We start from the raw sequence: 14161 nt of genomic DNA, 5'->3' as shown, positions 1-14161 counted from the left end.
TTCCTCGTAAAAGACAAACATAGCACACTCGGCAGAGGATATGTCTGTTAATTAAAAGGGGGGTATTAATGCAGAGCTGCAGACAGGTGAATGTTATCCTGTCAATGAAGCTTGTACCCACAGAGTCCTAGCAGGAATTAGCCGTATGCGTAATGCAGGCAAACATGTTCTAAGTAAGAACCACATGAACATGAAACACGGTCCCCTGTGGCATTATCGTTGTTGTCTATTTTGGGGGCAGAGATTCAAGTAGTCCTGAGTAACCTCAAACCCCCTCTGGTTCTCGTGCGTCTCCCACCAGAGTGCTGGCATTACAGCTGTGGGCTGCCACATCTGTATGTATGCAGTGCTGGCGATCAAAGCCAGGGCTTGGTACGTGTGGGGCAAGCATCACAGCTGAGCCACGTCTCCATCTCTAGCTTTGCTCTATCATTCTTAAAGAACAAGTTACTTCCAGAATAGGGATCATTTTACTAAACCTTTTAAAGCACTAAATCCTTAGGTGGGTTGTCAGGGAGAAATCAATATTTATTTGCCAATAAAGCACATTTTCTAATGTCCCTCGGTTTTTTATTTTAATTTAGAACATTAACTACTCATCTTTCAACTGAGTTTACACTTTGAGGATTGGTCTATTATCCATTAATGGTCAGTCAGAATTCATTCAAAATGGCGTAATCTCAAAGTCATTTGGTATTTTGTCTCAGATGCAGGTGAAGAACAGCAAACATCTTCCTGGCGAGCTCCTTGGCGTATCGTTTCTACTTGTGTTCAAGGCAGAGGGAAAGAGAGCTCACGAACATGACTGACTGCATGAAGGGACACCGAGCCTGTGAAGGCATCGCCCAAAGAAAGGGGCTGCGCATAACGAGATTCATTCCATCAGCACGCCTATTTTATCTAAAGTGTAAAAATAATAAAAAGAATTGCCTAGAAATACTGCTCATATCTGGCCATTAAATGTGCTTAGCTTTGACTTCTGCCTCATAACAGCAGAACACTCTGGCAATTTTCCATAACAACATGCATCCCAGATGAGTCGCTGCTGAATTCAAACATTTATTCCTGGTGCTGTAATGACAGAAATAGAAGTGAAGTCTGCTGGCTGAGAAACACCGATCATACGGGGGAAATACATAAATGTAGATATATATGCGGCTCAGTTGGTAAAGTGTTTGCGGTGCAACCATGAAGATTTAAGTTTGGGTCCCTAAAACCCAGGCAAAGGCTTGTCAGCATGTCCCTGCAATCCCAGCACTTAGTAGGAGGCAGAGACAGAAAGCTGGCTAGAGTCTGTTCGTCACCTAGTCTGGCCAAGTTAGTGAGTTCCAGATTTAGTGATAGATACTGTCACAAAAAGTAAGGTGGAGAGCAGCTGAGGAAGGTAACCAATGTTCACCTTTGTCCTCAACACACACTGGAACACATATGCATACATGTACCCATGTATATATACACACATGACATACAGCATAAAAAAGAAAGTACGGGGGAGGGGCAGTCTTACAGAGGCCTACAGAAGAATATTGCAGGGACTCTTAGAAATAAATGTGTGAGAGAAAAATACACGAAGCAGCAGCAGAGACAATCTGACCCTCCTCGCACACATTCCTGTAATTCCTCTGAATATAAGCAGCGATGTGGATGCTCAGTCGAGGAGCTCAGACGAGCTTTCTGTTTACAAAATTACTGTGTATGAAATGCGGTGGAACTAGGTAGAAAAGTTCATCCCCTTCTGGTTTACTTCCACGGGAACCTATGAACAGGATGCCTCGTTTGGAAACAAGATCTTTGCAAATGTACTTAAGAGGAGGTCATTCTGGGCCAGCATATAACTAATCGGAAGGCCAGTGTCATTATTAGTATGGGGAAATGTGAACAGATACACAGACTACAAGGTCATGTGATCGTGGGAAGCTAAGAAGCAAGAATGAACTGATGTCACTACAAACCAAGGGATTCCAGACTTAACAGGTGGCCCCAAAGTTGGACAGATTGCCGAACACGTTTCTCTTCAGGTGGATTCTGAACCCCTTCACAGCCTGATTTAAATTATAACCTACAAAAGTATGAGAAATTAAACGCATGCTGTCTAAAAAGCCACTTAGGCCGTGGCAAGTTGTTACAGTCGCCTTAGGAAACAAACTTTTCTCAAGACCGAAACATTAAATATGGACTCCATCCAAACAAAATTATCTTATCCTTTTCCCTCCCATCAAATGAAATAAAACATTTAAAAAAGTACCTCACCCACTTGAACACCAATACTGAGTGCAGCCAACTCTGCCTATGAAGTGCCTGCTGCCTACACCTTACCTCGTGCTGAGCGCCACAGTGGGATCCAGCGCTCACTCTTAAAGCTATAGTAAAATGCTAAGTCAGATGGCAATTCTGAGACAGCAATGTATCAGAAGAGCCTGAGTTCTCATAGGATGGGTTTAAGGTGAGGAGAGAAGATGGCTGTATATTAGAAAATGCAGGCCAACTTAAATGCAATCTTGGAATCAGGGCAACAAGACATAATGGTCTTTTGCAGAGAAGAGCTACTCAATAAATGTTTAATGAATCGGTTCCTTTTTAATTAAAAACAGATCGAGATTATTAATGCTTCTGCCTTTCAAGTCTTAGTAGTCGCAGTTCTAAGTACAGTTATATGTTCAATTAATCCATAAGTATATTAACTCAGAATTTTTAAATCTAGTGAATTAAATGCATGTGGTCCATTCAAGAATCTGTCAATTTATTTGACAAATAGCTATTAAGTGCCAAGACTTCTGCTTCCAACCATGTACAAAACATAAAGCCCTTCATTTCCTGGACCTTCAAGTTAGGCAAAAGTAGTGGCTGTTATCCACAGAAGCACACAAATGACTAAGGTTATCACTGCGGCTCAGCAGGATGCCACAGGAGTTGACCAGGGAGCCTCATCGAGGCTGGGGACTCAGACCAGGAGCCCAGGTATAGAATTCTTCAGAGAATTTATATTTGAGATTGGAAGATGAATAACAATTTAACAGAAAAAAAAACAAAGCAGGAATGAATGGAACTAGAAGAACATTAAAAAAAATAACCCACATGAAGGTACCCTGGTACCCCGGAGAAACTCATCACCATACAACAGTCCAGGGGAAGCAGCACAATAGATGTGACAGGCCTGGAAAAATGAGGCAGCAAAAACCTCCAACAAGAAGGAGTTCTAAAAACAACAACAGCAGGCTACAGTGTCAAATAAACAAACAAAAGAAACCTGCTTTAAGTTTGTCCTAACCAATAAGCATAGTGCTGGAATTACAGGTGTGCATTAGTATCATGGGAACGCTGGGAGTACAGGTGTGCATTAACACATTCTTGAGTGCTGGGAATCCAAACTCGGGCCCTCACGCTTGCATGGCAAGAACATTACCCAATGAGCCATTTCCACAGCCCTCCCACAGCTTAGTTTATATTTGAAAAAAGAGAGAGGGGAAAAGGGAGATGGGGAGCTAAGAATGGAGGGAGACGGGGAGAGAGAGCATGAGCAAGACTGATGGTGTTCACAACTCAAGACTGACGGCGTTCACAACTCAAGACTGATGGTGTTCACAACTCAAGTCTGATGGCGTTCACAACTCAAGACTGATGGTGTTCACAACTCAAGACTGATGGTGTTCACAACTCAAGTCTGATGGCGTTCACAACTCAAGACTGATGGTGTTCACAACTCACCTTAAACACTTCCATTGGAAGAGGAGACTCTGCAGCAAGAACTAGGGATTTTTCCAGAGCATATTTCCACTCAGAAGTCATCTTCAGAGGATAGAGTTCTGTAGCAACAGCAAACCACAAAGAGTTTAAGGACTGTAATTCTGTTAGTTGGTTCTTTAAATGTTACCCTCCTCTGCTTCTAGGATACCACAGTGCTCGGCAAGTGGCGGGGCTCACACTTCTCCATAAGCAGCCACCTGCTAAAGGGGTTCTCTGAGATTCAAGAGCAGCTTGGGATTCTGCTATCAGAAATGGAAACTACTTCACAGGGCTCTTCCTCAGGGAACATCTGTATGTGTTCTGTTGGTCTGTAACTGATTTAGTGGCATGAATCACATCAGCAAGACCTTCCATCACCTAGAGCCATGATCCTATGCATCAACTGAAACGTCCTCCCACTGACAGAACTCACTCTTTGGTAAATTTCTAGCCTCTGAATAGCTCTAGTCTGGCACCAACAGTTATCATAATAACACGTTCTCCTATTGAGTTCACACACACACACACACACACACACACACACACACACATGCACGTATAAGTCAGAAAAATTATTAAAAGGTAAGCTAAAATTTACAAACCAAGTTTTATATTTATACTTGAAACATTCCTAACATAACACACGTCACCCATATTTCCCCCCTGGGCATTGGAGGAGGGGGAAGATTTACACACACAGAGGTCATACAGTCTGCATGCAAAATTAAAAGAAAAAAAAACCGTTGAGCACTGTTTTCATGTATTTCTGAAACTGTAGGGGAATTATGGCCTGATCGCAACAGATTTAAGACCTTATCAAAACAGGATTTGTGGAAGCTCTGACTGGAAGTAGATGTGTTTATATCATCCCTATATCAACCCTCACTGCCTCGGACAGACTGTGGGGATATGAATATGAATTTAAGAACACTTAAAAGGCAACATTAAACCTTTGGGCCATATTTTTAATTTCTTGCATGTCTGCTTTTGAGCATGAAGCCATATATTTGGATCCCTACAGCTTCTAAACTCGCCTGGAGCTCGAAGCCCCCCTGTTTTAGCCATTTATTTAGTACTTGGGGGGTATAATTATAGTTGGTGAAAGACCGTACAAACTTAGCCAAGTTACCAATACTATCTGCTGTCTTCAAACAAAGGGTGACTTTAGATGCAGCATCTTCTATTTGTCTAATATTCTTTCTAGCATTTCATATAGAACTTTCTACTTCTAGCAAAAATTTCCCCCTAATCTGGCATTTTTATGTAGGAACAAAAATATGATTCTTTTTAGTAGTGGCTTTCTTCCCTTGATGCTATGCACTCAAAACTGTGAGCTGCACAAATCCTTCCGTCCTTCCTGAAGTTGCTCTTGCCGGGTATTTTGTCACAGCAACAAGAAAGGCAACTAACGCTGATGGGGGTCTAACACCGTGGCAAGACACTCTCTTTTCTGCAAAGGGGAGACTCAGTATGAACAGCCTTTGCTACCACCAGTGAAGATGAACACCTCCAAGATGCAAAACACAGAGAACAATGTCCCCTGTGTGTTTTAGCAGACAGAGCCACCCTGAGTACACCAGCGAATTTATGAACAATAAACAGGTCTATTAAAAGGACATAAAACATGTTCTCAAAATGACCTGCACTGCAGGGAATTTAACAGTGTTCAGCAGACTCCATTTACTGGTCGTGGGAAGTCATAAACAAGTAAAAAGATGGCCCTCGCCCGCCCGTCTGTCACCAGGAGCCTAGAGCAAAGTAAGGAGATCTCCCTTCATGCAAAAGTTTGGAATGTCCTGGTAGAAAGCTTTACTTAAAGCAACTATGCCACCATAAACATGCAAACAAATAAATAGGCACAAGTAAATGGAGGCCTCGTGGAAGGGCCCCTTCGGATGTCCAGGTACCACTGTGAACCTGTTCCCTCGTCCTCTCCTGAGTCCGTACCAGTGAGGAAAGATTTGAGCAGTGGTTACTAAGGCAATGGAAAGCCCCACAATGCTAGGTCCACAGAAGGAGATAGTATTAAAATGCAGTACCTTTCCTAGAATTTCCAATGAAAAAAACGTTCCCGCCACTTCTTATTACCTATTTCTACTCCCTCCGCTCATAGTGAACAGTCGAGGAAGAAAGTGTCCTTTGAAAAGTAAAAGAAGGAAGTACCACTAAGTGAAGAGTCGGGATTGTTTACAGCGTTGATGATGACGTTGGAGAAAAAGGCATGGCAAAGGGAATCTCAGAGGCAGGGACAGCTTCCACAGCCTTCCTCTCAACGTCCATGTGCAGTCTACTGTGTTTCCCCTAATGCTACCTCTGCCCCGCTCCACTCCCCTCCCCCAGTTTTTAATGCTGGTAAATTTGTATTGGTTTATTAGTGTCTGGGAAAAGGAGAATCAGCCTAATATTTTCTATGCTGTCTGAAATTTTATTCACGATGCCATTTTAGTTCAAGAAATGGTACTACCATTTAAGTGGCACAAGGTACCCTGGGATTTGAAATTAATTTACACAAATCTAACATATCAGGTTCTGCTCCCATGTGTAAAATCGGAGTAATAATTGCCTCTTTCCTCAGGGGTATCGTTTCACCAACTGAGGTAACAGAATCCAGTTTTCACCTTGTAACTACTATATTTGAGTGACATTTTGCCTTTTACTTTCTCTCTCCTCTACACAACCACTCATACCAACACTTTAAAATGTTGGAGAAATAAACTCTTGACAAACCACTTGTCCCGTCTTTAGACAAACTCATGAGCTCTTCTGTGAAATCCACATTATGTCCAGAAAATTCTAAGACAGATAAGCATGATTTATGCATGCATTGTAAAGACAGAGAACAATCAAAAGTGAGAAGACTCATAAACAAATGTTTCTTAAAGGGAGATTTTCTGCTCCAGCTTTCGAGTTTTAGTCCCGGGATTTTACAGGAAAAAAAAAAAGACAGAACAAAGAACACAAGGAGCAACTGGAAACTCTGTGCTTTACTCTAAATCCTCGCACTGGCAAGGATAAATTTCTTCTAGAATTTATAAAGCAATTAGGCACTGGGCTGAGATTTACACAGCCACCTTTCCCCACAAGTAAATTTTTCCTGCCAGGTTATGAATCCCCAAACAAACTTGAGCTCAATCTTTTCTCTCAGCGTGGACAAGACCTTTGTCTGTTATCACCCCAAATGCTTAAGGTATAAAAGGATTTCTTGGCTGCTTCTCAAAACGTCGACAACAACAATGTGGCTATTATAAAATACCAGGTTACACGTCTATCTGCCTGTCAGATTTAACACAGATGCAAATACCCGGGGTCCAGAACCAGGAAACGTTCTACAATAAAAGCCCTTGAGTGACAGATAAGGTAAATATAGCTTCTCACTTTCGTGTACACAAGACTCACACTGGCAACCAACATAGGAGCAATTTTATTAATGAAGCCATGAACTAGCATTTATTGCTCTAAATAAACCTGTAAAGCTGACCAGAGAATAAAATTCTATCAGAAAGAAATATTTCTTCCTTGGCATGTGTAAATGCATTAACAAAGTGACATTTCTACTCTGAGGTTTTTTCATCAAAATGCTGGTAAGAGTAGCATAGGCCAGCATAGGCGGTGAGACGCACTGGGCCTAGGACCTGGGCACTCCGATTGCAACATTCAGCTATTCCCTACAAGCTCCAGGGGGCCATGGAGAAGCAGTTTCATCTCAATCACAATTCTGGCTGAAGAAAGAGAGTCACACCAAACATGCACTACATTTTTGAAATCAAAATAACCAACATAACAGTTGTTGAATCACCTGGAACATAACAAATATTTAAGATTGGCCATTCTGTAAATATGAGATTTTTTTGAGCGATCTATCAGAAGGCAGTATGCATATCCAATCAAGCCTATGAAAAGTCATGTGCAAGTACACTTGAAGCTACCTGGTAACCTGACCGGGCAAAGGGCAAACAGATTAATCCTCTCATTGCTGTTTCCTTGTCAAAATGAATTACATAATCATAAGCAGGTGTTGTGGCATTTGTATGGATGGATGTGTAGAAAAAGAGATAAATGACATAGGTAAGTGACAGATACGTGGGTGGACGATGGATGGATAGATGATAGCCATGCATGTGTAGTGTGTAGCAGGGTGGAGAATGGGAGTAGGGATGAATCTGGACAAATGAACGGGCCCAGAGGGACACGAGAGCAATTGACTGGCCAATGTGAACGCACAGATGGATGTACAGCTGCATGAGAGGTAAGTGGGAGAATGGGGAACTGGATGGATGTGGGTAGAGGAATGGGTATAAACGGACTGATAGAATGAAAAAGAGGGAAGAGAGGAATGGATGATATACAAATGACAGATGTGCTTACAGGAATGAATAGTTACATACATGGGCGGGCAGGGGGGAAGACGGGCAGATGAATGTGGACAGAAGAATGGGCGGGTCGATGAAGGAGAAAACAGGCCTTAGCAGAAAGACGGGCAGGGAAACAGAGATGGTGGAATATGCTCCCAAGACTATAACAATCCCAAAGAATGGAGAGACCATGCTCGGGTCCCCATCTATCACCCATCGCCTTCTCTGAGCCAGTGACACCGCAGGGAACAGACCGGCTTCCTGAGGCTACCGCACCATGGTCTCCTTACAGAATGCTTCTGACCAGCATCTTGGATTTTCATCTCCGCACCAAAGATTCTGAAGTGAACACACTTAAAATCCACACTCTGGCATGGAAGAGACACATCGGAGCTTGCGCCCCGAGACACACCCACGGGTGTCGGCTCTCTCAAGCACGTCACAGGGGAAAAGAGTCAGCTCTTACCTGAAGGTGGATCCATTCTGTACTTATTCTCTTGACACCAACCAACTGGTCGAAGTCTGTAATCCAAGTAAAACAACCACTGGTCATAGGATTCAGTCTCCTCCAATCCCACATAGCGAAGGCGTAATCTTCCTCCGACATTTTCAATCACACTAACTATCCAGTACTGAAAGGGGTTCTGAGAGTCCTGAAGCTCTATTAAGGAATCAACTGTAATGAGGTCTATAGGGCCTTTCCCTCGCAGAGGCTGTTTAAACAGAAGCAAAACTCCGTATTTTAAACTTGATTTTAAGGTTCTCATGGAAACAGATGACAGCAGCAAAAGATATTATTTTTCTCACACCATCATCCAAGCTACTGCCAAACAGTCTGGCATCGCCCCGCCCCGCCCCGCCCCGCATCCTCGGTTCAACCATCACCCCCACACACACCCGCTTCCCTTTCTCCCCCCTCACACGCATCCACAAGCCGACATCATTGCCCAACAACAACAACAAAATCACAAGCAAATAGAAAATAACAGTTTATGCTAGTATTTCATCAAACAAATTATCCTTCCCAAATGAAATGAATTGCATTTGTTAGAAATTAGTACATTTCTAAACAGAATCATACGTATATGCGCCCAGGGCTAAAAGAAACACCCGACAGCAAAAGCTCTGTTTTCCAAATTGACAGTTGTATTTAATATAGTGCTATAGATTTATACCATGACTCCTTGAGAGAAGGTCACCTTACAGTGCCATCAACCAGCAGACCAAACCTTGTCATGCACAGATTTAAGTGAATAAGCGTAGGTGTGTACAAGTGACGTGGCTAATATGTGTTTGTGTTCATTCAACTTCTCAGTGTGGGGCGGGGGCATGTGGAGCACGCAGATGCGCAGGCCTGAGCATGTGTGGAGGCCAGAGGACACCCTCAAGTGCTGTTTCTCAGCCATCATCGACTGTATGGACTCCTATTAACTCGGCTGGCTAGCCAGTGGCTCCCAGGGACCTGCCTCCATCTGCTTCCCCAGTGCTGAGATTATAAGCTCAGGCATCTTTTGTTCTCTTTTTAATATTTGTCTATATTATGTGACGTTAGTTCCCCTACTACATCACCTGGGCATTGGTTTGGAAAACCTGTGAGTACTGCCCTTTCTGAAGAGGAACTTTCTTGGCATATGAAGAGAGTAATTACTTCTTAACCTGGTAATTGGTTTGGGAAAATTTAAGTACTGCCTTTCATAGGCCCTTTGACGTGTGAAGAGTGTCTGCTTAGCCAGCTTCTTAGGCAAACGTGTTTAAGAATTAACACTGTAAGGCAACTTCTCCCTCTGAAAATGTGAGTCATCACCCTCGCAGTCTTGTAGCCCAGTGGGCAAAATCAGCCATTAAGATAAACACATCAAGCAAAAACCATCACAGAACACTTGTGAACACTATATAACACAGTGATTGTCTTAAGTATTACTACCATTGCCAAGGAAGAAAATCAAGGTTAAAAATAATAACAATAATAACAACAATAGTAACAACAATGAAAATCAACATCTTATTCCCAGGCATTCACATAGGGCTCCCCTTTCCTAGGGTACCCTTGAGACAGGGTTGGTAATTTAATAATTACATATGACACACTGCCTTTGTCTTCCTGCTCAAGTACATAGAAGAATTATTAGTGTTTCATTATAAGGTTTTCAAACAAACCATCAAGACTCAAGATTAAACTACTCTGCATCTATGCCTAAAAACTACCTTAGCAACATTGCAATACAGTCAGCCATGTCTCCTCTTGTTTTCTGGAGCAAGCTAATCAATTAGATAACACATATGAGTGAGATCATGGGAGTTATTATGCACCCAAGATGAACAACTTATGTTGCTACTTATTAATGGGCTCCAGGAAACTTTAGTGAGCACATAAATATGCTTAGTCATCACCTGCCAAAAAGTCATCCTACATGATAAGGCTTAAAAGGGTATTGGGAAGACATCCTGCTACATAATTGTAAAATACACTCGAACAGAGAAAACTTCCCATTTATTGATTATAACACAGGAAAACATCAGTCAATACCACTCAAATCCATCACCTATGTAATTCAATAAGAAACAGGAAGTTAGGCTGTGAGAATAAAAACACTTGTGTCTACATGTATCCACAGAAGGATATATGCAAAGGTACCACTAGGTTTGAGATCACAGGACCAGAATGCTTCGGGGCTATAATAGATGAACAATAGCAATACATACGCCTTCCAGAAGGCTTGCAGGTGCCGTCCGAGAACCAGTCAAATCACGTATGAGGAATTCTGTCCAGTCTGTGTACTTCTCTTTGATTGCTAACAAAACAAGGGAGAGAACAAAACACTTCAACACATCAGTGGAGTATCAAACAATCAGAAGTCACTTCAGTCATCTGCGCATCGAGGCTACTTCAAGATTTTTCTGAATTTTGTGCCTGAAGATTAAGTAAAGAATAATGAAAGTACAGTCACGTATCTGTTATCAAGTATGGACAAGATAACCTATCACACCCCTGGACATCTAGAAGGGAAAGAGCCTGCGGCCCTTAGGATTTACACCTAGTGAGATACTCGTCACAAGCAACAATGGCGACATGGCAGTGGTTTGGGAAATGCCAAGAGAAAATGGTCAAGGAGGAAAAGAGGGGCTTTGCAAGTAAGAAACAGTGTATGGTAAGGAGAGCCATAGCACAAACTGGAGAAGGGAAGGGAGGGCTCTGGGTAAGCACACTTCCCTGAGAAATGGCGTTCAGTGAACAGCTGAACACATCGGCACACACATTTCAGAAACTGGAGGTCTCCGTGTGAGAGCAATCCTGCAAGACTATGAATGTCTGAGTGCAAACAAAGATTATAAAAGAGGGAAAATGGATGCTTCTCTGTCTAGGTACAAAAGCCTAGGCTGGAAAACAAGGCAGACAGCACTGCAAAAAATGAAAGGAGAGCATTTGGGACATTATCTGAAAAAGGCAGGCGGGACAGAGGGGGTGGCTCGCTCTGCACAGTGCTTGCCGTGAAAGCATGAGGACTTGAGTTCTTAAAAGAAAAAAAAGGAAGGGGAGAGGAGGGGAGGGGGGAGGAGAGGGAAGGGGAGGGAGGGGGAGGGGTAAGGAGGAGAGGGGAGAGGAGGGGAGAGGAGGGGAGGGGAGGGAAGGGGGGGGGAGGGGAGGGGAAAAAGTCAGGTATGGTGGCATGTGCATGTCATCTCAGCACTGGGGAAGTGGGCTGCTGTTCTTGCAGAAGACCCCAGGTGTGTTCCCAGCACCCATACTGGGCAGTTCACAACTGAAGTCCAGCTCCAGTGGATCCAACAACCTCTTCTGCCCTATTGGCACTCATAGATGTCCACACAAACATACACATAAGTTTAAAAATAAATAAATATTCTTTAAAGTTTTCAACAGTCTTAACAAAATTGGCATCAGCATGGGGTTCAGTGGCACCCCCATCTCTACCCATCATAAACATGGACCTCATGCAACACTTGCTCGGTCCCCATAAAGGATCAAGTTCCAAAGGGGGAAAAAAATCACCTAAGATATTCCTACCACATACAAAGACGGAAAGAAGAGTTCTGTGAGCCACAGCAGCTTCTCAGGCCTGGCTCTCACCTCTTCTTTTACACCTAGGGCTCACCCCCCAAATTTATAATACCATTTTCCTGATTTTAAACATGTACACTCATATATTGAAAATACATATATTGATATATGGAGAAAACTATGTCTACATGTTCTGTTGCCATCAGTAAAAAAATATTAACAATCACTTTTCGGTGCTATAGTAGATTTCTTGTTGTTGCTTTATTTTTGCTTTCTTTTTTCTTTTTTTTTCCGAGACAGAGTTTCTCTGTAGCTTTGGAGCTTGTCCTGGAACTAGCTCTTGTAGACCAGGCTGGTCTCGAACTCACAGAGATCCGCCTGCCTCTGCCTCCCGAGTGCTGGGATTAAAGGCGTGCGCCACCACTGCCCGGCGTTATAGTAGTTTCTAAAAATAATTTGATTCTTCTTTTTTTCCTCACAGTGATGAGTACTTGAACCCAGGGCTTCAAAAATGCTCGACAAGTGTCCAGCCACTAAGCTACAATCCCAGTCGACGATGCTTTTCGTAAAATTAGCTCCTGCACGGCTAAGTGAGTAGGACCAGAAGGAAAGACACACACAGTAAATTAACTGCTATCTGCCTTGTGCTTTGCACACGAAGACCTCTCATTTATGCAGTTTTCCTCCTCTCCATGAGGCTGTTCCTAACTAACTGTTGCTCTGACAGAAAAACAAGAAGAAAATCAGCCGCAAGCCTCCAGGAATCCAGAAGTCATATATCAAGGGGTCTTTCCACTACGATCTGCAACCCTCCAATCGTGTATAAATAGATAACCATTCCCAGGCAGGATGAAGGGCAGGAAAGCATCTGCCTATTCCAACATGTCAAGATTAGGACAAAATACAGAACTGTATTTGGAAATACAAATTGTGGAGCATATCACAATACAGATAAAGCAATAAAGGGTCCTCTGCTGTTTTTCCCTCTGCTTAGGGGCTGCACCTGAGATCTACTGATATTTTAACCACCATCTGTGACCTGTGGCCCCAGGGTCAGTGTCCTGCCACTCAGGCTGCAGTCTGGTGGGATTTCTGGTCCCACTGGCACCAGTTCACCCACTGCCACCAAATGTACTTTTTAACTAAGTCTCTATCATTCTATTTACCAGTAAAGACTCGGCCATCAGATGTGGGGGTGAAAACCTGATATCTCAAAGAGGCCAAGAAGCAATCAGTGAATCTTGCTTTTTGGCTGGAGACCCAGCAAGAGAACATCTCTCCAATTAAACCAAACCAAAAAAGACTACCAATCTCCAAGTCCCTCCCCACTCCTTCCTATGTGTCTCTCCATCCATCTTCCTGGCCCTAAGGCTGACTCCTGTCAACCAGTTGCTGGCTCTGACCACCCCCATTCGAGGCTGATTTTACTAACACATTTGCAAGTTCACAGCACAACCGAATATCCCGCGACACTGTGCTCCACGGAATTTTTGTCTATGTCTAACAGGAAGCAATCCATTTTCCCCTAAAGGTCATTCAATAAGCATGTGGTCCAAGTTAGCACTTAAGTTAAAATTCTAAAGTATGCAAACACATTATGAAGACACACACAGTTGTGGAATTTAAATTATCCTGGGTGCAAGAGAGGGAGTAGCCATGGAGAAAGTCGTGAAACTTGCGTCGTGTGAGCCCTGAGCTACCGAAGTCTTCAGACTCTCCCTTACCATGTTTCCACAGAACATTTGGAAGAGATCCTGAATATTCAGGATACCGCCCTCTAGGGGAAACACATCTGTAGCCTACAGATATGCACTGACCGCCTTAAGTAAAAATGGTGGTGAAACAATTCTCAGGAACCTTCCACATTTAAAAAAAAAAAGTTTCCATCAACATTCAGCCTTCAAAGTTCTAAATTTTCAAACAAAAGGACAACCCTATCCTCTTCAACCCTACCATAGTTGACCATGGATCTGGAGAATACTCCATGGGTTGCCCTCTGGCCTCCACAGACACGGGTAGGTACATCTGGGCTAAACATACACAAACATACTCACATGCAAAATGAGAA

At 43.0% G+C, this 14161-nt stretch overlaps 1 protein-coding gene across 5 annotated transcripts in view; it reads right to left on the bottom strand.

Moving 5' to 3' along the window:
* Sfmbt2 (Scm like with four mbt domains 2) overlaps nt 1–14161 on the bottom strand; it is a 179815-nt gene that overhangs the window by 92476 nt on the left and 73178 nt on the right. For 4 of the 5 annotated variants that reach the window (XM_050150485.1, XM_050150484.1, XM_050150482.1 and 1 more), the window contains 3 exons: nt 10779–10867; nt 8542–8788; nt 3706–3803 (listed from right to left, as the gene is read on the bottom strand). In XM_050150485.1, the coding sequence (XP_050006442.1) occupies nt 3706–3803; nt 8542–8788; nt 10779–10867 (434 nt within the window). Of the gene's footprint in view, nt 1–3705; nt 3804–8541; nt 8789–10778; nt 10869–14161 lie in introns of those variants that run through there. The other variant, XM_050150486.1, reaches the window with a different exon arrangement.

The sequence above is a fragment of the Alexandromys fortis genome, unplaced genomic scaffold (assembly GCF_014885135.2).
Source record: "Alexandromys fortis isolate MF-2015 unplaced genomic scaffold, M_Fortis_MF-2015_v1.1 scaffold_69, whole genome shotgun sequence".
Taxonomy (NCBI): domain Eukaryota; kingdom Metazoa; phylum Chordata; class Mammalia; order Rodentia; family Cricetidae; genus Alexandromys; species Alexandromys fortis.
Note: the sequence above shows the minus strand (reverse complement) of the source record. Positions and strands in the feature narration are given on the sequence as shown.